This window comes from Camelus bactrianus, chromosome 13 (assembly GCF_048773025.1).
Source record: "Camelus bactrianus isolate YW-2024 breed Bactrian camel chromosome 13, ASM4877302v1, whole genome shotgun sequence".
NCBI lineage: Eukaryota > Metazoa > Chordata > Mammalia > Artiodactyla > Camelidae > Camelus > Camelus bactrianus.
Window position 1 is genome coordinate 75,823,167 of NC_133551.1, and position 25,058 is coordinate 75,848,224.

Consider the following 25,058-nt stretch of genomic DNA (forward strand, 5'->3'; position numbering starts at 1 on the left):
CTGAGGCAGGCTCTCTCCATTCTTCCCTGAACTCAACTGTCCAGACAGCAGGCCTCCTGCCAGGTCCTGCAGGGACAGAGGAGGGTAGGGTGGCCAGGGGCTCATATGCAGGGCTGGGCTGACGGCAGCTCACAGCCCACCTGACCTTACCGCTCTCTGACCCACCACTCTGGGTTCCAGCCTCCCTCAGGGCCTGTCCCCTATTCAGCTTCAGGCATGCTTCCTTCTGCCTCTGTGTCTGCAAACTCGATGCCCTCCCTCCCTGTGGACACCCTTGCTCTCATTTCCAGTGGCAAACAGGTTGCCAGTCCCTGAGGGCCCCAACTCCTAGCTCCAGCGTTTCTTCCATGCAGACTCCTAACCCTCCCATCCAAGTCCTCTCCCTGGGACCCTCTCATTCCTCTCTATCCCTACTTGGCTCCTGCCTCCCTCCCACCTTGTTACAGTTTATTTTAGTCACCTGCTTACTTGCCTTCCTCCTCCCTCATTCCTCTGTGAGCACCTGGTAGTGGAAGCATTTACTGCTTTTAAAAAGTAAGAAACAGTGTCTAAGGATAACATACATATATGATGTAAATATCATATAAAGGTAATATATATTGATTGTGGACCATATGGAAAATACAAACGCATATAAAGAACACAATAAAAGCCACCCAGAGTCCTGACACCTAAAGATTATCACTGTGAAATAATTTTGGCTTCTATTTCATTTTCCCAGGCTCACACATATACTTTTGTTTTTCCCAAGTGAAGTCAGGATCCCCCTGTAAAGTTTTGATTTCTGCCTTTTAGCATTTCCACCGTAGGCCAACATTCTCCCTCAACACGAACTGCAGTGGGTGGTCATCTCGCTGCGTGGGGCCCAGTGCTGCGATTTCAGGCTGCCCCAAGGGCAGTGTCCCCGCCGCCCGGGCACCCAGCGAGCACTCCGAAACCCTGCGGGGGGCGGGCAGTCCCTGCGCAAGGACCCCGCGGGGCGAAGTCGGGTGGAGGTGGCTCGCCCACCCGAGTCCGAGAGCCAAAAGGTGTCAGTTTCCGGGAGGACCGCACGGGGCCGACGAGGGCGGGGTCCCTTCAGATTTCACCGGACAGGGACATTCTGGAGTTTGGGCCGACTCCTGACAGACGCCGGCGGCGACTTCTCGGCCCAGGACCCAGGCGCCCCGCGGCCCCGCCCGCCACCTGCCGCTCGCCGCTAGCCGCTCGGACTGGGTCAGTTGTCCCTTGGGGACGGCAGGGCGGGGCCGCGGGGGCGGGGCGCTCCCGCCAAATTCGGGCCCCAACCCAGCCGCGCGGCGGTATCGCGAGAGCTCGCGGGCGGCGCGCAGGTCCGGGCGGCTGCCCTTCCCGGCCGGCGTCGGCGGCGCAGTGCGCAGGCGCGGCGGGCGGGTTTCCCCGGGCTACAGCCGGCGCCAGCGCCCGCTCGTCCGCCGCCCTGCGCCATGGCGGGCTGCGCGGCGCGGGCTCCGCCGGGCTCCGAGGCGCGCCTCAGCCTCGCCACCTTCCTGCTGGGCGCCTCGGTGCTCGCGCTGCCGCTGCTCACGCGCGCCGGCCTGCAGGGCCGCACCGGGCTGGCGCTCTACGTGGCCGGGCTCAACGCGCTGCTGCTGCTGCTCTACCGGCCGCCGCGCTACCAGGTTCGGGCCAGGCCAGGCCGGCGCGAGGACCGGGGCGGGGGTCAGGGCGAGGGTCGGCGGGCCGGGCGCGGCGAGTGGGCACTGTCTCCCGGGGGTCGAGGTCTGGGTCGGCCGAGAGCCCGGCCCGCGAGAGGGGCTGCCTCCCCCGGCCGTGTTCTTGAGCAGCCTCAAGTTCAGGTGGCAGGAGGAACCCCTCCTCTCCAGTTTGGGGGGGCGTGGGGCCCCTCTACCTGGAAGAGTGGGTGGGAAACTGCAGTTGGTGCGATTCAGCATGTGCGGCTGATGCGCTTGGGGCGGGTAGTGAGCGGGCCCACGAGTTCTTTTATGTAATTTAAGGTGTGGAGAACTACCTGCTGTCAAGTCTGAGGTCAAAGGCCCTCGCAGTTACGTGCAGGGGGCTGGGCGCAGAATCCCGGGTGCCCCGACCCGATTCGCTGCGTGGACTTGAGAGAATCCGGCCAATAAGCTAGGTTTACGCAGTTTTCCCACAGCCCAGAATAACAATAATCATAAGTAATGGTAGCTGCAACTTATGTAGCGCTTAGTCTTAAGTGTTTTACGTGGGTAATCCTCCGAGGCGGGTACTGTTGGCCACCCCCGTTGTGTAGATGGGGAAACCGATGTCCAGAGAGGTTAAGTAACTTCCTAAGGCCACAGAGCCAGAGAGGGGCGGGCTTGGGGTTGGAACCTGGGCAGCCCTGCTTCACCCTGTTAACCTCTGAGCAAATTGGCTCCGTACTTGCCAGTGGCCTGCTTATCCCAGGAAGTGGGATGTGTGCTCTGAGAACAGCCAGGTGACTGAGCTTCCTTTGGGTCTGTTTCAGATAGCCATCCGAGCCTGTTTCCTTGGCTTTGTGTTTGGCTGTGGAGTGCTGCTAAGTTTTAGCCAGTCTTCTTGGAATCACTTTGGCTGGTAAGGAGTGCTTTGGAAATGATAGTTTTGAGGTGAGGGTGGGTGGATCAGAGGGTCAGGAGTGATGTTTCTGCACCCCTGGCTGGCTGGCTGGCTGGCTGGCTGGCTGGGGGCTATTGAGGGTTCTAAGGAAATGAGATCTCTAGCGTCCACCTAGATTCCCACATCTCAGACCTCGACAGCTTGTGCCCATTGGTTCCTTCTGCTGCAGGTGGAAACAGGTCTCCCTGGCACCCTCCCCATAGGCGCTCTGCAGCTGCAGCCCATTGAGTAATGTGACCAGCCCTTCCCAGAAGAGGGTGCAGGTCCTCAGTGACAGGAAGGGGCAAGGCTCTGGCTCGTCTTCAACAGGCCTTTTCCGTTTCTATTAGGTCACATCTAGTGCATCCCCCACGGCCAGTGTAGGATTTTTCCCTACACTATGATTTCAGTCCCTTGAGCCTTCTAGTCCCTGACCTGGATATGAACCAGTGGCTTCAAGGTAAAAAGCTTTATCTCCTATTATCAGTACTCTGAGCCATCTAATCCTTCTTTGCCGGAATTATTTCAGTTTTTTGAATTTTTGTATTTGACATACATCACTACTTTATTTTGATATTTCCCTCTTTCATGTTTTCCTGTGTGTAGTGTCATTTTTTTTTAAAAAAGGCTGAAGGCCCATAATGCCTTCCTAGCCTATGTTTTTTGGGTTTTTTGTTTTTTTTTTTTTGTTTTTTTTCCCCCCTCCTGTGACATGCAAAAACGTGGTCCCTTTAAAACCCCACTTTCTGCAATCTCAAGGAGTGATGGATGCTACATGTGGGTGCCTGATGTCCACTCTCAGACAGGTGACAACAGGACCTCATCATAGAATTCAGGGGAAGTTCAGACCAAATCTGTGCTTTGACTTCTGGTTCCCTTGCCCCAGCTTACCTCTCTTCCTTTTTTGTTTAAATAGGTACATGTGCTCCCTGTCACTGTTCCACTATTCTGAATACTTAGTCACGGCAGTCAACAATCCCAAGAGTCTGTCCTTGGATTCCTTTCTCCTGAATCACAGTCTGGAGTATACAGTAGCTGCCCTTTCTTCTTGGATAGAGTTCACACTCGAAAATATCTTTTGGCCAGGTCAGTGTGCCCTACTTTCCCTTCTGGCGGGGGGACAGGTGGCTCCCACGGGGTGCCTGAGGACAGTGACGTGGGTGCACGTCTCAGGTCTAATCTCCCAAGTGACTTTCCCCAGACCTCTGTCCTCACTAAGCTCTTTATAAAGGCCAGGCTCTGCTTGTGAATTCGGCTTCTGGATTTTGAATGGAGGACACGTTGACCTTTCGCTTTAAGCCCTGAACCATCTAACATGAAGCCCCAACTTTTGGTAAAACTAATCCCAGTTTTATAGTCAGGAGATTTGGATCTATTCATTTTCTGTGTTCTTGTGAAGATTTCATTAGCAAAAAACCACTGCATCTGGAACCCACCCTCACACCGAACTTTCCACAGCAAGTTAAAGAAAGTGTATGTAGTTCCCAGGATTTGGTAAAGGGCTAAGGCAGGAAACGCTGGCTCCTCCTCTGCCTCACTTAGCTGACCTTGTCCCCAAAGGCAGGGTGGGAGCGTGTGGCAGGGCGGATGTGGACTGAGCCCATCAGCTCTTTGCCACGAGGCTCTGACTGCGCTTTGGGAGCTTCAAAGTACATGGGTGGACAGCGCAACTTAGGGGAGTGTGTTTTGCTTATAGTTAATTTTAATGTGGTAACAAGTGCTGACTGCCCACTAGCATGTTTTCTAGTGTTCCTGTATTTGGGAAAATTGGTTCATTTTAAGCATCCAAAGGGGGAACTCAACAATCTGGGGTCTTCACTTCCCATTTGTCACCTCATCTCCCTGGCAGAACTGAAGCAGATAACCTGGCTCAGCGCCACGGGGCTGCTGATGGTGGTCTTTGGAGAATGTCTGAGGAAGGCAGCGATGTTTACAGCTGGTTCCAATTTCAACCACGTGGTGCAGAATGAAAAATCAGAAACCCACACTCTGGTGACCCGTGGAGTATACGCTTGGTTCCGGCATCCTTCCTACGTTGGGTGGTTTTACTGGAGCATCGGAACCCAGGTACAGTATCAGATGCAATACTGGCCTCGTTTAAAGTTCTTTAAAATGTATTTTCAATTGACGTATAATTCCCATACCATTTCCAAGTGTACACTTCAGTGGGTTTCAGTGCATTTACAAAGTTGTTGGTCCTCTTAAAGAGGTACAAGTGTTCCCTGCCATGTTTCCAGTGATAAAGCCAAAAGAACTGATTTAGTTCTTAACTTCCTTTTTTTGCTGTATACTTAAGATCTGGGAGTCCTAAACTTGCGAACACTTGGTGAGTCTGGGTGCAGTCACTCCATCTGTCGTGCAGGGTGAGGGCCCTCTGCCACTCCCTAGGCGGCTTAGCTGGTTTTCATTAGAAGCTGCTGTTGATGAGGTCAAGGTCATGTGTCAGGCTGAACGTGAGTGAAGGAGGCTTGTTCTGTCTCAGGCTGCAGATCGAGCTGTGTTTCTTGACAACTGTCTCTGGAGTCTGTTCTCTTAGTCCTAGAAGGTCTTGGCCAGAGGATGTGGAGAGAGCTTAGAAGACTCATCACTTGTTTGGGAAAATCCATTCTGGGCCCCCAGGCATCCCACTGAAGTGCATGGTGCATGGGGACGCTCTGGTGACCCCAGTGGTATGGTAGGGGCAGGTTACTACACAGCATTTATTTTGAAACTTGCATTTTTGAAACTTAAGACTCCCGTATTGGCAGTCACATTCCCTGGGAACAAACTGATTGCAGTTGAATCATGTAATTCGCCGTAAATGCTAACTAATAAACTCAGCGCTCTAGGAATAAAGAGTTTTTCATACCTCTTGGACCATAGATCTTTTTACACCATGACCCAGCACACACGTTTGTATAAAAACGGAACAGATCTTTCCTGGAACAGACATTTACCCTTACTGTGTACACAGCACTCTATTTTCTATCTTACTGTTATTTGTAAAGCTGTTTATGATGCACTGAATTGATTCCATGGCTCCATAACAGGTTGTGGCCTGAGATTGGGAAAGCCCGCTACAGGGCACGCTGGAAACTGCCCGTGTCTGCCGGCCGTGACGGCTCAGGCTCTGGGGTCACTGGCCGGGCCCGTCCTGGCTCTGACACTCACCGATTGGCCTCCCTTCCCTCATGAGTTCAGTGGGGACAGCGGTGCTCCCACAGGCTTGTTCTGGGGGTTGAATGGCTTGGTGGTGGTCGTGATGAGCTTGGCGTGTGTTGGGAACACAATAGGCGCTCAGTAAACTGGTGAGAATGAGAAGGAGGGGCATGTGCCTGGCCCTCTTGGCGGAATCACCCACCTGGGGAAGACATGCGTCCCGAAAGGGTCCACCGGAGTTGGGGGGTTGTGGTCAGTGGGCTCCCTGAGCTGCGCAGAGGAAGTGGGCCAAGGAGCTGCTTGCCCAGGTTCCAAAGCCAGGCTGGGGAGATGTGGTTTAGGCCTTGGTGGAGCAGGGGCGCAGGCTGATGAAAGAAGTGGTTTGGGCAGCTCAGCGGGGTAGCAGTGTGTGAGTACAGGGGAGCCTGTGGGGGCCGGGCAGCTGTGGGGTTGGAGGGAGCGCGTCAGGGTGTGTGTGGCCAGGACAGGAAGGAATGTGCTGGGAGCCCCTCGGGAAGGCGGTGGTGCGTGGAATTGGGGATTCACACATTGAGGTGGGGGAGGAGTTGCTGTCACCCCTACCTGAGGGTTGAAATCCAAGAGGTTGATCTTTCTTTTTAATGTTTAGGTATCAGGTAAGAAGAACAACAGAAAAGCATATGGAAAAAAAAGAAATGGTGACGAGTGTTTAGTTCTGTTGTGAAAGTGATGATGTGATTTCGGTTAGTGGCGCCCTGGCCCTGGCGCTCAGAGGTAGCATTTGGAGAGTCTGTCAGGCACTTTCCTGGAAGTCCGCTGTGCGTGTGGGAGAGCCACAGAGGCTGCTAAAGTTCACGGAATCGAATCACACTGACCTGGACCCGCTAACCTCGTGTTCCTCCAACAGGTCATGCTGTGTAACCCCATCTGCGGTGTGAGCTACGCTCTGACCGTGTGGCGATTCTTCCGCGACCGGACAGAAGAGGAGGAAATCTCACTGATTCACTTTTTTGGAGAGGAGTACCTGGAGTATAAGAAGCGAGTGCCCACGGGCCTGCCTTTTATAAAGGGGGTCAAGGTGGAGCTATGACATGCCGGGGGCGGTCCGGGCGGGGCCGAGGGGCCCCCGACTCTGCGCGGCCTGGACAGAACTGCCTCCTGTCGGCCACTCTGCAGAGTAGATTTTCTTAATCATTTTCTATGTCACCAGTTACTGTTCTGGAATTTCACTCAAGACCAAGTGGTCAGAAGGCCTTAGGACCAAAGGACCCCCTCCCCCGTCCCCACCACCCTGGAGCAGCCTGTTCTCGGGCTGAATCAAGGCAGGACGGAGACGAGAGAGACGGACGAGGAGGAAATAGCAGCAATACTCAGCAGCGCCCTCCGGACGTGCCCGGGCTGAGCCCAGGCCGCGCTCCACCCCGCAAGGCCCGCCGTGCTAACTTGTGACCAGGCATCAGTGCTTCTTAGCGTTAGAGACACATTCAGAATCCTTACTTTAACCGAAAAACACAAACAGCACAGCTTTAACCTCCTTTCTCTCCTTAAGTGCATGAGCATCTATACGATTTTAAAGACACTTCCTTACAAGGCACTTTGGCTCTTCATAGATCCCATCGTATTTACAGATCTATTTTTTTAAAATAGCAGTATGAACTCAAAGGGGACTTGGTTGGCGTGTGAGCCCCACCTTTTAAAGTTTGGCAGAAAGGCAGCGTGGATGCCCCCAGATGACTCGACCGAGGCTGCGCGTTACCAGGGCCCCCCAGGCCAGGGGTCTCCCGTGGCGTCTCTGGGGCCCTGGCTCCTGCTCTCCACTAGGAGGGGGCTGTCCCCAGTGACAGGCATGTCACAGATGTGTCATTTCTTCTTCATCCAAGAAATGCCTCCTGGACGCCTGCTCTGTGCCGGGCCCTGTTAACGTGGAGAAGTGCTGCTCTCTGTCTGCCTGGGGTTTCTTCTTATGTTACCATGGCTTATGTTTTTGCGTTTCAACTTAAACCTATTAACCATTGATTTCTCTGTTCTGTTCTCAAAATGCCATCGTCCCTAATGCCGTTTCAAACCGTCTTTCCCAGAGGGGCTTGAGTATATACACAACCACAAAATTCAAGCAAGTCAACTCATGAGAAAAATAGAGATGTAGTCAGTACTTTGTCAGGTTCGGGGAGAGTGGTTGGCTTTGCACGTCAGACGTGTAAGCTTTAAGACCCTTGTTGGATTCTGGACCAGAGAGGAACTTGGTGTCAGCGTGAAGCCCTTCCGTGCTGTCATGCCGCAGTGGCCCCCGTGGGGCATGACTCTGAGGCGGTGTCAGCCCCAGGCTGTCACGCGGTCCTGCCACACCGCGCCACATGGCTTTCCAGGAGCCACTAAACCTTTCTGTGCCTAGACCCCCTGCTCTGTCGAAGGGGGTCAGTACCACCTACCTCACAGGGGTGTCGTAAAGACTTAGAAGAACAATGTCAAGCATTTTTAATACTGAAGTGAGAGATGGCAGAAATGAAACCGGTACTGCATGAGTCACACAAAAAAAGGACAGCACGTGATTCGCTGTACCAGACACTGGAAATGTGTGTTCAAAAAAGCATTTTACCAACTCGGACTATTACTCATTTCTAGATTTCATGGCCTAATTAATTTTTTCATTATTATATATACCAAAGAGGTTTACGGGTTCGTTGGTGACTGGTATGGCCCCTGCTGGTGTGAGGACTAGACAGACTTGACCCTCGACCCTCTCTGGGGTCTTATGGGCAGACTGGCCTGGGTGGCTGCTGGAGCCTTGGCGGCTGGTTCCTCGTCCTCATATGTCAGCATGCACTTCCTCTTGTCTGGGGACTCGAGTCAGTTCTAAACTTGTTCTCCAGACTGTGTAGCGAAGTGAACTCCACGTAGGATTGCAAAACGGAGAGGGTATGCCTTGGGTTTAGGCGACTGTCCCCAGCTCTTTGAGGGGAAGTTCTGTCTCACTACATCCAGCAGGATTGGACCCAGCGTTCATGACCACTGAGGGCCACGAGGTCCTCTCTTTACCAGGTGGAGAGCAGCTGGTGGCGCCTCCGGCGTTGTGGACAGTGAGATAGAAGGTGTTGGTCTGTGTCCCTCCTCCCCCAGCCACGCAGGCCCTCGCGCTGGCAGTGAGACCCGTGCACCACTTGCACTTGACGTGACTTTAAAGAGTGGCTCCAGAGCCTGGTTTGTCACCCGGGGGGAGGTCAGCACTGACTTAGTTGGATAACACATGAACTACTTTGGGGCAGGATTTGGCAAGTGGTTGACTCTCATCTAGCACTGAGATCTTCGCAGTATTTTTAACTTGATAAATTTAGCAGTGACAGTGCACGCGGCTGAGAATCAGGTTAATGAGGTACTGGCTTTTTGGGTATTTCCGAAAGCTTTTTTTGGGTAGAGGCTGCATCGCCAGTTCCCTCAAATTAAAAAACTGTCAAGAGAGTTCTTTTTCCATTGCAGGTTTTACAGCGGAGATTCTGAGATGGAAAATAGGCACTGAACAGAACAAAGCAACTTTGAAGCAGCATAAAATGAAGCATCTTATGAGGATTTGTAGGCTGGGGCTGAGAATGGCAGTTTATGGTTTATGGAAGAGGTCGTGGGGCCAGCCTGGCAGAAAGCAGGAGGCGGCAAGACCCCACCACCACTTCATGGCCATAAACTGTTTCTTAAGCCTTAAAAGTAAACTCTGTTCTTCCTTCCATTTATTCAGCTCTCTGGGTGATAGACACGATAGCAGGGGTGTCCCTCAGCCAAGGGGTTTTGCTAATAGATTCGGTTCGGTCGGGCCCGGGCACGGCTCCTTTTGGTCGCAGTCCCTCCGTAATGGGTACAGTGTGCCACTGTCCCTTCTCTGCACTTTCTTCCTGCCTTAGATAGTTGTGCTTTCGCACCGCGTCTGCTCCTGTAGTGACTTGGCGAGGTCAGGCGACCCCGGCCTGTCCAGCGTGGTGGGAGAGGCTGGCTGCCTGCGCCCTGCTGTGAAAGCTTGATGCCGCATCCTGGGCCCCGAAGACCGGCCAGTCAGGTGTGGCGGCAAGCGCTCGCTCCCAAGGACCTGTCCCGTAGTTAGGAGAGTAACTTAACAGAGTAATTATTCTACTCTTTACATGCAGAAATGTTTATTTAAATACTGGATTTTCTTTGACAGATACTGATTATTTCCGATTCTTAAATAAAACTGTACTTGATTTCACTATGAACAACAGTGTGGTTGTGGGGGATTTGGAAACCCTAGGATCTTGCTGCTTCTGGCTAAGAAACGTCCCGAACCTACAGCATAAAACCAGATGTGTTTTGCCTACTTGATTCTGTTCTGAACTCCTACCTGTAACCAGTTTGTCATGCAAGTTCCTCCTGCCCCCTGGGCCACCGTGGGAGGTTTGTGATGCCTTGGAACCGGAGCGTCAGGGCTCTGATGTGACAGGTGTAGAGATACTGATGTAACTGAGGTACCAGCGTATTGACCTGTGGGCCTACCTGGCTTGTAGAAGCCATCCGCTGCTGGAACCACTGAATCCAGCCGATACCTGCTCAAAATGTGACTATCTGGGCATCATTTTGCCTCTGAAACTTTACAGTTTAGGTCATGGAGGTTAATTTTTTTGTTGTTAAGCATTTTAAGTTCCACTTGATAAAAAGGGTGCTTGGGTAGGGATGGAAAACTACTTGAGCAAAGTTGCTGGTGAATTGTGCTTTAATCTTAATAAAGGGCGAACAGCAGGAGAGCGATTGGGGTCAGGAAAGGTAGCAGAGAAGCCGTGATGGTGGCTGCCTCCTGCCACGCAGGCCGCAGGCCACCAGGTGCTATTGCTTTGCTTCATGAGCTCAGCTGGAGCAAAGGTTTCTCCCTTTTGCTGAGTCAGCGCTCAGATTACTGGGTGGAACTTTCCAGCAGCTCCCGGTTAACAGCAGGGCTGTGATGCTGGAAGAACTGGATTCCTCTGAGACAGAGCAGCTGCTGCACAGTGGGACAGTCTCCTTGTCTAAATTTCAGACAAGTGCACCCCAACGGAAGCTTGAGGGGCCCAGCCCGCAGATGCCAGGGAGATGCAGGGTGAACGAGGGGCCTCGGGCTGGGTGTTCACACGTTTAACATTTTCCAGATGGACTGGGAGGGACACTGTCCCAAGTAACCATCATGAGGAGCACGACTTTGAGCAACTTGAAGTCTAGACTAAGCCAAAGAATCTGAAATTAGGACCTGGCCAAGTTTCTGGGGTTTACTGCTGATACATAAGTACACCTTAAAAAAAAAAAAAAAACCGATGGGAACCACCTTTCCTTCACTTTCCCAGCCTTTGTAAAATGCCCGACCCGCAGGGACCAGTCCCAGTTGCTAGGCTGGGCGCTCTCTCCGCGTGGGGACGTCACCCCCGTTTTTCGGTTTGGGTCTATGAGAATCTTTGTTTTTCAGTGAAGGCTCATCTGTGAGGCTGCTCAGAGCCCGGCTGTTCCCTTTAGGCTCTGAGGTCTTCTCTCTCTTTTCCAAGACAGTTACTGGATCGTTCCTAAAGAAACAAACTTAACGTGAGTTTCTGTCTGCTCCCCCCACCTCGCTGCATCCCAGTGCTGAAGTCCACTCGGGCAAGGGCTTTCAGAATGGCCAGCCCTTCTGGAAGGCACCAGTAGATGACCATATCTTCTGAACCAGAACTACATCGTCTCCTAAAGTATTATCTCATTTCTTAAAAAAAATTTTTGGTGGGGGTTTATTTATTTTTAGAGGAGGTACTGGGGATTGAACCCAGGACCTTGTGCATGCTAAGCATGTGCTCTACCGCTTGAGCTATACCCTCCCCCCTCTGATGGTTTTCAGTTGCCAAAGTAGCAGCAGTTTGGTCTCTTAGCTCATGGTGACAGTGCTTTGAATCGACCCTCCCTTGAAGCATCTGGGCTAAAAGAGGTGCCTGGGAGGGTGGGACAAGTTTCTGCTCTGTCACCAACCACGCTGTGGCTCTCGATGGCTGCAGACCTCCCCGCGCCCCTAGGCTCTCCTAGCTGCGCCTTTCTACAACTCTGTTCTCCAGCCCGTGACTAACACTTTACTGAGAGTGCAACACTGAAAGGTGAGCCTGTGACGGGGACAGGTCTGTTACCGCACGTTCTTCTCTCCCCCTGGCAAGTGTTTTGGCAAACGCTGTGGCTCCAGTCAATAGTAACGCTCTCACAAAATAAATAACTCTCAGTCACTTTTTCTCACGTAAGGGGGTTTGAGTGACGCGGGGTGACAGCCTGCGTGCTCAGTGGCGTGAGCGGGGTGGCCGGCAGACACAGCCACCCCAAGTTATAAAATGTGGGTCAGGTCTGTCAGCCACATCTGTCATCTACCAGGTCACATATTTGAAGGCACTGTGTAGATTAAGAGCCCCTCCGACCCCGTGTTTTACAAACTGGGGCCCTGCTGAGGCTGCAGAGCTGGGCTGTCTTTGTCGTCGTGTGTGTCCCTGAGATGAAGTTGTTTGCTGTGGGAAGACTTGCTCCACCTGGCCTGGGTCTCGCCATTCACGCCGTCGTCATACGTGTTTTGCAGGTGGTCCGACTGTTCATCCACGGGTGCCTGAAACCTGGGCGAGAGACGGCAGTTACTGGGAACCAGGGTGGCAGGAGAGGTGGCCCGCCGCGTGCCCCTAAGCTCACTGCACAGCCTTGTGCTAACACTCAAGGGCCCGCCTCGAGCTCTGGGCCTCAAATATTTGCTGAGGGCCAGGGCCATGGCAGTGGACGGGGGAGGCCAGGCCCTGGTCCCGCAGAAGCTGCGTTCCAGTCGGGGAGACACGCCAAGGCTGGGAAGGACGCATGGTGGAGCCGGACGGTGACAGCGAGCGAGGCCTCCTTTCACCAGGGTGGTCTTGGGAGGCCTGCCTGTTGACATGCAAGCTGCGGCCTGAGTGACGAGCGTCCGTGGAAGCACCTGGAGCAAGAACCCTTCCTGCAGGGGCTGGGAGCAGAGCAAGCCCAGCTCCTCCGGGGACTGAGAGGCCGTGGGGGCCGGGGCGTGGGGGGGTCCCGGAAAGGCTATCGGGGCCCAGCACAATAGGCTTTAGAAAGACCACTGGCCGTGTGATGTGCTGGAGGGGCCGGGGCTGGGGCTGACGACAGTGGCTTGGATTGGGGGCTGCAGTGGAGACAAAGCAGGTGGATGAGACAGTGGAGCCAGCGGGATCTGGGGACGGGTTGGAAGAGGGGTGAGGAAAGGAATCCAGATGTCTCCCTGGCTTTTTCCAGGAGCATCTGGGTGACTGTGGTGCATTTACTGAGATGAAGCAGGAGGACCATGTTCCAGGGGAGGAAATTGAGTCCTGGGGCCATTGTAGGATTTGAGGTGCCCGTCTAAGCAGAGACCCCCCCCCCAGGAAGGGACACTTGGATATGAGTCTGGAGCTTGGGCGGGTCCGTACTGGGGACAGGGACTGGGGGTCGTCTGCACCACCACAGGGGTTTTAAAGCCAGGAGACCAGGTGAAGCCCCCGAAGGAGAGGGTGCAGAGGGAGGAGTATGCCTGGGGCTGAGCCCTGGGGAAGACTGACATCTAGGCCTTGAGCCAAGGAGGCAGAGCCAAGCCAAAGGGGCTAAAGGAACAGCTGGGGGGGCAGGAGGGAAACGGAGTGTGGAGTGTCTCTGAAGCAAGAGCAGAGCACTGTGAAGGTGATGGATGGTCTAGGCTCCTCAGTGCTGCTCTTCTGAGGCCAAGGGATGGAAAGGTCACTGATGAGTGGATTCTTGGTGGGCGGGGGGCGTGGCCAGCAGTGGGAGGGGAGGAAGCAGAGGGCAACCCCAGACACCTAGGAAGTGGTGCCAGGAAGAGGGCTGGAGGCAGCCTTCCTGCTCACCCCAAACCTCCAGGAGCTTGGCTCCAGCCCAAGTGCCTTTCCAGTTACTGAAACTGACCACAGATGCCATTTCCCCACAGAGATGTGACTCCCCCAGGTGTTGCCCCTTGTGGGCGGACAGGAGCACACTACTGGAAGCCAGCTGCTCACAAAGCAGAGCACACAGAAGGGAAAGGGCGCAAATGATAAGGGCACGGCTTAGTCTGGGCACACAGGACGTCACCTCCACCCAGAGGCCCTCCAGGATAATCACCATCCCAAATGCTAACATGAGAGGTTAGTTCTGCTTGGTTTTGAGGTTTTATAAATGGAATCACACAGTATCTAGAGTAAACTGCTTTGAATGTCAGCTTGGGAGGAAACAGCGTAACTAGTCCTGGATAGACAAAGATTGATCAGAATTTGTGCAGAAGGTATGAGGAGTGGAACTTCTCAGTGTGACATGTTAAAATAGTCACTTAAAAGGAGGTTTGACAGTTTTGGATTAATGTGGCAATTGTACACACACACACACACACACCCTAATTTTCCTTCTTCCCCAAACTCACTAAAACTAGTAAAGGGACCAAAATGAGGGGGTAAAAGAAAAGCCTCTCCAGGTTGAGGGCAGGAAAGGCTAACACCAAAATTTTGGAGGCTGGAGAGCATGTGGACAAGTGGTCACTGAGTTAGCAGACCCGGGAAGCCTGAATTCAAAGTGCACAGAGCAAGCTGAGACCAATTCCCACCAGAATCCTCAGGGGGCTCAGGAATGGGCAGCCCCGTTGCCTCTGCGGGACTGAGTGGGACTGAAATAGGACGATGAAGGTCAAGATCCCTGCCTCTGAACATGCTGGCCCACACCCCTCAGAAGTCTGCAGCGTTAGTCTCTGGGAGGGTACAGCACACAGGTGAGAACCAGAAAACCAGGTGTGCGTACAGATGCTCCAGATGGTGACCTTCCAGGAAGGAAACCGGGAAGAGATCTAAAACTGACATTGAGGCATTGAAGAAAAAAAAAAAGAAAAGAAAAGAAAAGCAAAACAAAAAACCCTGACCACGCAGATCCCTTACACTGAAACACCACCCATGGGCTCAGAGCGTCCATCCCGCCCTACTCCACCCCAACCCCACCCCAACCCCAACTCCTAACATGAGCACGTAATCAAAGATTTCCTGACCATCTGAGAAAAGCCTTTAACGTGGAAGATAGAAACCTAAACAAACAAAACGTAACTTGGAGGAAATAGACTTCAGGGAGAAGGAAACTTAAAGAAATAAAAGCAGAGGCGGTTGCGGACATAGCTCAGTGGTAGACCGCGTGCTTAGCATGCACGAGGTCCTGGGTTCAATCCCCAGCGCCTCCATTAAAAAAACAAAACAAAACACCACCACTAGGGTGGGGGGGAGAAAGCAGACACCTATCAGCCCCCGAGGGGCGACCAGGAAACAACAAGACGCTGTGTAACAAGAAGAGGGTACAAAAATGCCTATAGTTTAAAATGTTTAAAAGAGCTCTTGGAAGTTTTCTTCAAAAATGAAGAAATGAATAGAAGAGTTAGAAGATAAGTGAGGAAATCTCCCAGAAAGAACAGCAAAGAGATGGAAAACAGGCCTGAAAGGGGAGGGTAAGTCAGAGGGCCAGCTCAGGGAGGCCCGTGTCCAATAAGAATTCCACAAGTGGAGAAAATCAACTGACCAGTTCAAAAAGAAATACGCCCAACATGAAGGACATGAATTTCCAGATTGAAAGGACGCGCCAGTACCCAGTGGATAGAACTAGACCCTCACCAATGTGAAGCTTCAGGACACTGGGAGCAGAAAAGATCCCACAAGCTTCTACGGAGAATTAGTAGGTCGCAGTGCAAGGATTAAGAATCGGAGTGCCTTCAAACTTCTCAAGGAAGAGAAGCATCTCCAATCAAGAATTTCCATCTGGAATTCAATGTGCAGCGAAACATTGTGAAGTCAAGTGTGAAGGCAGAATAAAGATACTGCAGACGTGTGCTATTCAGAACAAGTCCCTCCTTTCTCAAGGGCTGCTTGGGGGATGGGCTCTACCAAGCCGTGAGAGAGGAAACGCGGATGGAGGAATCAGATCTCTGCCCAGAGCCAGGCAAGTGGAGTCCCCTGGAGGGTGGCGGAGGGAGAGCGCAGGCTGACCACTGTGCGCCGGCCCTCCAGGGCAACCAGCCCACCCTGGGGCCCAGTGACTTGAGAGACAGCACATTGAGGACCTGCCACCAAAAAACCTCTGCCACTGTAGCACCTTTCAGTGCCCAAGTGTGGTGCTGAGAGCCTGGTCGAGGTTCCTGTCTAGACTCAGTTTAACTGTGTACTGAGGAAGTTCTCTTTCCTCTGTGTCCTGCTGTCTGGATCCGCTGAGGACCCTCATTGCACCCCCAAGGTGTAGAGAGGGGGGCCATTGTGAGCCCAGAAGTGGGAACTCAGAGCAGCCCACTCATTCTGTATTTTTGCAGATGGCCAGCACCTGCTCTGCCCAGGTGCCCTGTTTAAACGTTCACAACCCGGCCCACGGACTTCCCTGAGTGGGGCTCTTCCAAATGTGTGGCGCTTTCGCCACACACATTTGGAAGTGTCCTGGCTCCCTTGGAACACCCCCTGGTCTCACCTGGGCTCCAGCCGCTCCTTCACCTTGGCAATGGAGCGGACGTAGGGTGTGATCTGCTTGGTGATGGTGGTCAGGTAGGCATTCTCCTGTTTCAGCTGGAGAAGGTCACGGAGCTGGGCTGTGGGGGCCACGGCCAGAGAGTTAGGTCTTGTTGGCCTCAGATGCTTGCTCTCAAGCCTCAAACCATTTAGATATCCTAACTGTTTCAGTGGTGACCTCTAAGTAAGGAGTGAGAGGAGACTTGTGAAGGCATCCTACTTACTGAATCCTGAGGAGATGTATAATTTTGGGGTCAGTTAGCAGCTGTGAGGCAAAGGCAAGGGCTAAGGGGAAGAGCATGGGGGTTCATAGCTGGTTAATGGGTAACTGACTTCCTGCCCCTGAAAGCATGTGGTTTAGCTCCAGGGCTGCGGTGCACCCAGCATCAGCTGCCTGGGACCTTCATAAATCTCCTGCTCATTAGCCACCCGCTGGTAGGATTCCTCCCAAATCTGAAAGAGAAAGTGAGTCGGACATGGCATGTGACTGTGAGTTGGAATTTCCACTGGTGGCATTTCTGTCCTCTAGCTACTCAGAGCCATCAGGCACCTGCAGCCAGTTCCCATGGTTCCAAGTGGCAAAACCCAGGTTCCAGAGCCTGCCACACGAGGGCCTCATAGGGCACCAGGCCAAGGTCCTCCCCACTCCCGTTCCTGTCTTGGGGTAGCCCATGTATATGCTGACAAATGGGGTGCAGGGAAGGGAGGTGCCTCGGGAGGGGCTACCTCCTGGAAGACGACTCTCATCCCCTCCACAGACGCGTACTCCGCGGTGATCTGGGCGTCCACCTGCAAGGACTTGTGCAGAATGTCGCCCATGATCTCGGCCTTGATGAGCGAGTGGTGCTTGGTGAGGTCCCGGTGCAACTCCTGGACCTGGTCCTTCAGGTTCTGCATCTCCACCTGCAGGCGCTGGGGGGAGAGACGGCATGAGTGTCTGTTCCCCGCAGGCTGTGTGCATGGCAGGGGCGACAGCAGAGGGATGGCTTCCAGGCCACGTGGCCAAGACTAGATTTGGCCAGTGTACCTTAGGGAGAAGGGGAGGAGCCTTTCCCAGCCCTCAAGTTCTGACATCCTCACCCGGTAGGAGTCCTCATAGTGGCGGCAGTGCTCCGTGAAGGGTGAATCATCACCCTCTGCCAGCAGCACCTTGGTATTGATGGACCGGTGCAGCGTGGGCTTTTGGACCGGTGACCCCAACATCTTTCCCACTGGGGAAGGACAGCTGGGCCCCAGCATTACCTTGGGGCCCGAGCCCCCTGCTAGCCTAGGGAGAGAACCAGAATGGATATAGATGTTGGGGGAGGGGTGTCCACAGTGTCATTCCTTCTCCTAGCCTCCCAGTGCATTCTCAGCCCTCTCACCCCAGGCTGCAAACCAGAACCATGCAGGAGCTCTGAAAAAACCTGATGCAAGACCACACCCAAGGCCAGTGACATCAGAAGGATATTTTAAAACATCCTGAGAGTGATGCTGATGTGCAGAAAAGAATCCATCCTTAGGGCTGGTCCCCAGCAGACAGTATGTTCACTAACATACCCTGGACCTTGGAAATTTGGCCTGCCGTGCAGTCTCCCTTGCCTGGGGCCCTGGGGTCCTTGGCACACACATCTTAGGCATTTCTCCTAATTCCTCCTGGGTCTCTGGCTCTCCAGACTGGAGCCCGGAAGTCAGACCCCCTGAAGCTTCTGGCCACCCAGGTCCCACCTTAAGCTACCCCTTCCTTTCAGGGAGGAAAGGAGCTAAGACTGCGGCAGCGTTTGGGGGCAGCCCTCAAGTCCTCCTGTCCACCCCTGACCCAAGTCCGCACCAGTTCTACCAGGGGTTTCCGATCTGGGGGGGCCCCAAAGACTACTTCCTGGCTAGGCAGACTCGCCTTTCTGCCCTGACGATGTCGGTGGCACCCAGACACGACGCGGGGAGCTCGGAGAGCTGGGAAGGGTGATGTGCGGTGGCCCCTGACCCAACCGGGACCTTGTGCCCGCCCCCTCCTCCCGGGTCCCGGTGCCTGGAAGGGCGCCCCACGGCTCACATGCTGGTGCCACCCCCAGCACCCGCCGCCCAGCGTGGCCCCGGCAGCAGCAGCGGCTCCAGGCAGCGTGCGAACTCGTTGCGGTGGTCGCTGGTGATCTGGGAGGTGGGACAAGGTCCTGAGGCAGCTCCATACCCCCCGGGCCCCCGGCCTGCCCCCGCCCACCCAGCGGCACCGCCTGTGCACCTTGCTGCTCTGTGCCGGCCTCAGGCGATGTGGCCGTGTGACGATGCCCTGCAGTCTCTCCATCAGCTCCTGCGGCCGGTTCGAGGGAGGGCGCTCAGGTGGGTGGGGGGTGGGGGTGACCCACCTCAGTGAGGAGGGTGGCCCCGAGGGCAAGTCTGTCTTTGGGACTTTCCCTGCTGTCCATTGGCAGCTCCAATCCTCCCTGGGATTGGCCCGGATGCCCACATCAATCCCATTCCCAAATCTTCAGGAAAGGTTGGGGGGTCTGGACTCCAGTAGACACTCAGCACTTCGGGGGAGGAGACCTATATTCCCTTCCAGGCTTTGCTGTCCATTTAAAAGGGACTCAGCTGACCCCTGAATGGTTTGTAGATGACAGCGTGGAGGAGGGGAAGGTAAGCCCAGAGAACCCCGGTCCAGCCTCCAGGCAGGGGTTTCGGGTGTGCAGGGTAGGTTCCTGGTGGGTAGAGGGGGTCACTCGCAGGAGCTGGTGGCACTCACATAGCCCAGGTCCAGGAACTCAGCCTTGTTGGCCAAACTGAGGAAGGAAGAGCAGATGACCAGGTGAACCTGCAAGAGGGACACTGCTCAGTGCCTGGCCGGGCTGGGGTGCCCAGCCCGCACCCCCGGCTCCCCTTACCTGCAGGGTGGGCAGCAGAGTGGCTAAATGGGAGAGCTGCTCCTTGAAGGCCTTGTCCTTTTCTTCATACTGGCTGGTGGAGGGGCAGGCAGCCTCATCTCCAAGGTGAGGGCTGCCCACCCCTACCTGGGATGGGGGTGCCTCAGAACTGGGTGGTTTCAGCTCCCCACCAGCTTTGTGCAGCATTCCCTGTAACCCCTTCCCTGAGCCCTGAGCCCCCCTGCCCTCCTCACCGGTGTCACCTGGATGTCTTGCTCCCCAGGGTAGGGCAGGCCCAGGCCCAGGCCCAGGCTGTGAGATAGGTGTCTGGAGGCCAAGGGGCAGGGGGTGGAGACCCCACCACCACTCACCTCTGCACAGCTTGAAGCAGCAGCGCTTTCCTCTCTGCCAGTTTGTCCTGGGAGGGACAGTCTGCCACTGACTGCCACCTCCCACGGCTCTCCCACTCCCCTGGGCCCCAGCCACACAGCTGGCTAGGCTGGTCATCTCTCCAGCCTACCAGCTCTGCTGCCTCCTTCTAGCATCCCACTGCCTGAGAGCCCTGGGGCCCTCCCTTTACTGTCACCCCCGAAGGACGTCTTCCTGACCACCTTTCACCATCAGCCTGGGGCAGGGCCTTGCTCCCCTTCTAGAACTCTCCTGGCACCTGAGATGAAGTAGCTCCTGGAAGGAGCTCAATGCTTGCTGACCTGCACTGGAAACTCCACAAGGGCGCCTTGTGGGGCCTGCGCTGTGTCCTGGGCACCGGGTCATGTTTGATAAGGATGCTCAGCCTATGGCCGTCCTGCCCCCCTGCCCCTCACCTGCATACTGCCGAAGAGGGCGTGGATGGCGGCCTCCTCATCGGCTGCGCTGCGTCGCACCTCCTCCACCATCGCCTGCAGCAGCGCGATGGCCTCCCGCGTGGCGGTCTGCAGGGCCTTCACTGCCTGGGAACAGGGCGGCCTCAGTCTCGTGGGCGTGCGTTCCCAACCCCAGCCCCGGCGCCAGGCACCCCGCGCTCACCAGCACCGCCTGCTGCAGCCGCTCGCAGCCCTGCACATACGCCGACTCGAGATCCACGCAGTGGGCCCGGCTCTCCCTGCGGGGAGCCCGCGGGTGAGCCCCGCTCCGGGCCGCCCTCCAGCCCCCCCACCTCCCGCGCCCTCTCCCCACCTCTGCATGTCCCGGAAGCAGCGGATGCACAGCAGCGACTTCTTGTCGGTGGAGAACATGATGTAGGGTTCGGCATGCAGCGCTGCGGCGGAGGCGGCAGTGAGGGCTCCGGACGGTGCCGCCCCCATCCCCACTCGCGGCCCCGGCGCCGGTCCCTACGCGGCCCGCCGCACTCACTGCACTTCTGGAGCACGTCGCGGCTGCGCTGGCCCAAGGCCACGATGTCGTGGCGCGAGAACATGCGTGCCCGGTGCGTCTCGTCGCGGCAGCGCGCGCACAGCGGCTGCCCGCAGGTGTTGCAGAAGTACGTGGTCTCCGCGTCCTGCGCACAGAGCTCGGGCTCAGCCCGCCCATGGACTGGGAACCTGAGCCCGATCACAGCCCGCGAGGGAACTGCAGCCTCCACACGTCGTTGCGCGAATCAGTTGCAGCCTGGGGCAGGCTCGCGGCCAACTGCAGCCCTTTCATGGGATTCCGACGCGCAGCGCCCTAATATACCCCTTTGACAGATGGGAATACCGCTGCTCAGAGACTAGGTAAGCAGGTCCAGTAAAAGGCAGGTACCCAAAACGGGCATGGGGAGGGGGTTATATGAGGTTGTGGGGAGGGCAGACACTGCATTTGGAAAACATTTAACCTACAACAAAACCGTGTGTGTGTCTGTGTGTGTGAAGACCTTTCAAACTTCCCTTGGTACCTTCAATAGGAGCCAAATGGCTGTGCTCACTCCAGCCATATGGTCGGCACTTGGCTGGGAGGAGAATAGGAGTGACGGTGTGCAGGTGCCCTTCCCCAGGGCTGAGAGTCCAGGGCATTGACTCCAGCAACGGCTAAGAAAGTACAGACATCACCCCACAACTCTTTCCTTTGGCACTCAAGCCATTTCCTTCCCACGCTCTCTCTACCTTCAGCCCCTCACCTCCTGCTGGTTGTCTGTACTTCTGGGTAACACATATCCTAGAATTTGCCCAGTACACCCCAAACTTTTGCTCCTGCAGGGACATCCTCCTGGATTTGGAATACCCCATTCAGCCTTCACAGGCTGGAGAGAGTCCTGCGTGTCCTTCACAGTCCAGCCTGAAGCCTGATCTCTGCTCCCTGGTCTTTCAGGATCACCCATCCCCAGCAGCACACTGTCTTCACTTCCCCTTGGGCTGCAGATAGCTGTGCACAGCTACCCAGGTAGCAGTGGACCCTGGAGAGCTGGCCCAGGTCTGTGCACTGGACTGCCCTTCCTGTTCCAATTTACAACTCCACCCTGAGTTGGGGACCAGTAAGCTCCCCCTAAACTGAAATGGTCTTAATCTCTGCAACTATCTGGCTGTTGGCTCAAGTCAGTTGTTTTCGACCTCAGTCTCCACGCCAGTAAAACGGGCCCACATTCTGGATACAGGGTGGCTGAGAGAAGTGCTGGAGAATCCACTGATGGATAACCCTCTGAGGACATGTTGGCAACACTCCAAGCATCAGGACTGTGCAACCTGGCACTCTCCGCTCCCCAGCCCACCCCCAGGCACCCCTGCCTGCTTGCCGCACTCCAGGTCACAGTTGGCACAGCGCACCACCTCCAGGCCATCTCCTGAGCTGTCCACCAGGAACTGCAGCAGCCGATCCACTGGAGGGAGCCCGCTGGGGCCCTTCACCACCGTCTGGTATCTGCGGAGAAGCTTCAGCCAAGATCCAGATGCCCCTTCCCCAAGGCACCCTACCACTTCCTGCCCCATACATTCCAGGCTGGAACTGAAAATAGGACTGAGAGGTGGGGTGCCTGCAGGCCTGACATCTATAAATATCTCAGCCACTGCTCACTCTGACCCTGTCCCTCTCCAGTCCTGGGGAAATCCTGGGACGGGGTTGGCAACCCAGGGTGCCAAAGGCAAAAGCCTCCCCTTCAACTCCTTCTCACTGCATTGGGCAAATTTAGGGCCACCCTGGGTAACCTGAGCCAACATAACATGCTTATGTTGACCTAAGACTTCAGGACCCCCAGGTGAGTTACTGATTGAGAGTGTTCTGAAGCTGTGCTGAGATTCCCATATTCCAGTAGCACTGGGTGGACAGGGCATGCCTTGTAGTCCGTCCTTGTCCCCTGACTTTCTGTGGGATGCCTTGGGCGATAACCCCAGGTCTCAGTTATCCTGATCTGTAAAATGGGTGGGAGGCTTCACGTTCTCCGTTGGAGAAGTACCAGCTGGGTGCAGACCTCTCCTAGCCTTCTCCACCAGGAGTCAGAGCCTTGCCCTTCCTGCACGTAGGTCCCTGCTCAGGTAGAGCCAGTTTCCCCTCCTCGGGGCCTTGGAGGCACTCACTGGCACAGCGGGCAGGAGAGGTGGCCATCAGCGGCGCGGCCGCGCAGGCAGCCGGCGCAGAAGTGGTGGAAGCAGTCCAGCAGGCACGGGCGCTCGTACTGCGCGTGGCACAGCGGGCACACAAGCGGGTGGCCGCTTGCCGCGTCCAGCGCGCTCGGGCCCTCCAGGGGAGCGAAGATAGCTCCGGACATCTTCGGGGACAGCGCAGGAAGGTGGCGGGGCGCCCTTGGTGCGGGAGTCTGTCCGCGGAGACCGCGCGAGCTCCCGCCGCCTGTCTGCCCCGTCACTGGCTCCCTCCTACCTCTCCCGATGGACCCCACCCGGCGTCCAACGGTCGTGGAGCTGGAAGCAGCTGGGGCCCGGGGCCGGCGGCTGGAGCGCCGGGCGCAGGGGGAGTGCGCCGGGAGGCGTGCGGGCGCCCTGTGCTGGCCCTCCTCGCCTCTCCCGGGGGGTGCCCTGGAAGGTCAGGCCGCAGGCCGGCAGTGCTTCCTATCCAACGCCCAGCCGCCCCCTGCCTGCCTCTCCTCTCCCACCTCCCCTCACTCCCACCCCAGGAATTCTGCTCCCGGTGTCCTCTGGGTGACCTGCAGGCGACACTCCTTCCGTGCTGGGTGCACCGTTACTCGGGCGCGGTGCTCCTGTCCACCTTTCCCAGGCTGGCGGCCACCGGTCACGGTCGCGGCCCTCCAAACCTCGCCCAGAGGAGGAGAAGCGGGAACCCGCGGATGGAAAGGACGGCTCCTGGCGAGGGTGCGAGGTTCCGACTGGACCCCGCCCGGGATGACAGAGTCTGGAACCTGGAGCCGCGGGAACGCCGCGCAGAGCGGGGCCCGAGGACCCTGGCTGCGGGCTCCTCGAGGGTGCACGGTCCCCCTGGCTAGACCGGCTCTGTCCCGTCGGACTCGGGCGGGGACAGGAGTGGTTTCGCGCGGCCTCATTTCCTAGACGGCCAGTTGAGGGCGCCAGAGAGCAACAGCCGCCCCTCCCTCCCCTCCCGCAGACACCCGTGTTTGGGAGATCCCGTGAGAGCGCTTGGAATCCCAGGGCTGCCTTTGGCTGCCTGGCGGGACTCTCGGCCAAGTTCCTGACCTCTTAGAGCCTCAGAGCCGGGTTAAACAGGGCGGCCTCCCGTTGATGAGGTGAGACTTCAATGAGGTGAAATGAACGTCCTCAGCTTCCAAATAATTAAGACCCCACCCCCATCATCAGCCAGTTCTCCCCGAAGAGGTAGGTTTGGGCAGGAGAGTGAGAGAGGAAGCTCTGAGCCTCTCCTGCCGGCCCCCCTCTGCCTTTCTTGGCCCGGAAGGTACTTGTTTCACCGAGTGTCATTTTCTCCAGGGTCCCCGCCTTTTCTGCACACGTCATCGTGAGCTCTGCGAAGGGGCCCCTGTCTCTGACCCTCTTGAAATCAGTCAAGCCCAGAGCCTGACCCACAAAAGGCGCTCAATAAAATCTTACTAATAGGTAAAAAAAAAAAAAAAAATAGGAGATAATATTCCAGTTAGGTTTTGAAGGATGAGTAGAAGTTTGCCAGGGGGAAGAAAGGAAGTGAATTCTAGGCAGGAGCTACTTATTCCTTTAAGGGTCCTCCTTAGACCTGGTTCCATTTGTTCTCCAAGTCATAATAACGATGGTCAATGTTTATGGGCCAAGATACTAGTCAAAGCTCTTTTACTTGTATTTTCTCATCTAATCCTGACAACCTTACAAAGTAGAAAATGTTACCCTAGTAGGAGGTAGAGCTGGTATACAGAACTGGATGGGTTCTTTATAAATAAATGATGCATTATTTTCCTCTGGAGGTGGCTGTTTGTTCCTGACACTTGGGCTTCTTTAGCCCATCCGTTCCGGTTTTCATCAATTTGAGTAATAGTTACTGAGCATCTGCCGTGGGCCCTGCACAGAGAAGGGAACACATCAGCCAAGTACACAAATAAACAAGTCCAATAATGACAGCCTGTGTTAAATGCTCCAAAGGAAAGAAGTGAGATGATGTGATGGAGGGTAGCTGGGAGGGGGTGGAGCTGAGGACACACTAGGTAACCATGGGCAGAGCCTCTGGAGGATAAGAAGAAATCAGAACCAAGAAAAGCCAGGAAGGGTTCAAAGCTGAGGGAACAGCAAGTACAAGGTCCCAGCAGTTGGAATATATTTAGAGGAAAGTAAAGACCAATGTGGGTGGAGATGAAGGGACTCAGGGTGGGGGTGAGGCTGAGGATGGAGTGGGTAAGGGCGGAGAGGGGACAGTGAGGGCGAGGGCTGTGGGTTTGAGTGTAGGGAGGAGGGTGCGAGGTGAGAGTGGTGTTGTGGAGGTGATGGTGCTCAGCTTGACACTCTAGACTAGAGACTGCAGGAGTCCAGGGAAGGGTGAGGCTGCACACACAGACTGGGGAGGTCGTGTTTAAGGGCATGAGTCCAGGGCATGCAAAAGGTCAAGTGCAGATAAAGGTGAGAGGAGCTCTGTGCCCTGTGGCTCTTTCTTGAGCCCAGGGAGGAGGAAGGAGCAGCAAGGAGACACAGAAGGAGCAGCCAGGGAGGTGGGAGGAGAC

At 55.5% G+C, this 25,058-nt stretch overlaps 2 protein-coding genes across 12 annotated transcripts; one reads left to right on the plus strand and one right to left on the minus strand.

Annotated features, from left to right (window-relative positions):
- The first annotated feature begins 1,359 nt into the window (after positions 1 to 1,359).
- ICMT (isoprenylcysteine carboxyl methyltransferase) lies at positions 1,360 to 16,143 on the plus strand. 2 transcript variants are annotated; one of them, XM_074377579.1, is made up of 5 exons: positions 1,360 to 1,640; positions 2,465 to 2,553; positions 3,491 to 3,660; positions 4,424 to 4,641; positions 12,239 to 16,143. In XM_074377579.1, exons 1-5 carry the CDS (start codon positions 1,446 to 1,448, stop codon positions 12,575 to 12,577), a joined length of 1,011 nt encoding a protein of 336 aa, XP_074233680.1. In that variant the 5' UTR covers positions 1,360 to 1,445; the 3' UTR covers positions 12,578 to 16,143. The 2 variants fall into 2 exon arrangements, with proteins under 2 accessions (XP_074233680.1, XP_074233681.1); XM_074377580.1 differs by lacking the exon at positions 12,239 to 16,143 and adding an exon at positions 6,599 to 9,901 and having other exon boundaries at positions 1,365 to 1,640.
- On the minus strand, positions 10,385 to 23,434 carry RNF207 (ring finger protein 207). Of its 10 annotated transcripts, XM_074377574.1 has the most exons (18): positions 22,510 to 23,434; positions 21,724 to 21,856; positions 20,378 to 20,522; positions 20,201 to 20,282; positions 20,051 to 20,126; positions 19,849 to 19,974; positions 19,396 to 19,442; positions 19,046 to 19,118; positions 18,907 to 18,975; positions 18,406 to 18,474; positions 18,220 to 18,317; positions 17,430 to 17,454; positions 17,268 to 17,336; positions 16,914 to 17,099; positions 16,589 to 16,640; positions 16,150 to 16,267; positions 12,192 to 12,272; positions 10,385 to 11,216 (listed from the first exon to the last, which is right to left on the minus strand). In XM_074377574.1, exons 1-18 carry the CDS (start codon positions 22,698 to 22,700, stop codon positions 11,045 to 11,047), a joined length of 1,812 nt encoding a protein of 603 aa, XP_074233675.1. In that variant the 5' UTR covers positions 22,701 to 23,434; the 3' UTR covers positions 10,385 to 11,044. The 10 variants fall into 10 exon arrangements, 9 of the variants coding, with proteins under 9 accessions (XP_074233675.1, XP_074233673.1, XP_074233672.1 ...); XM_074377572.1 differs by having other exon boundaries at positions 17,268 to 17,454; positions 21,766 to 21,856; XM_074377571.1 differs by having other exon boundaries at positions 17,268 to 17,454; positions 19,849 to 19,970; positions 21,732 to 21,856.
- Positions 23,435 to 25,058: the final 1,624 nt, after the last annotated feature.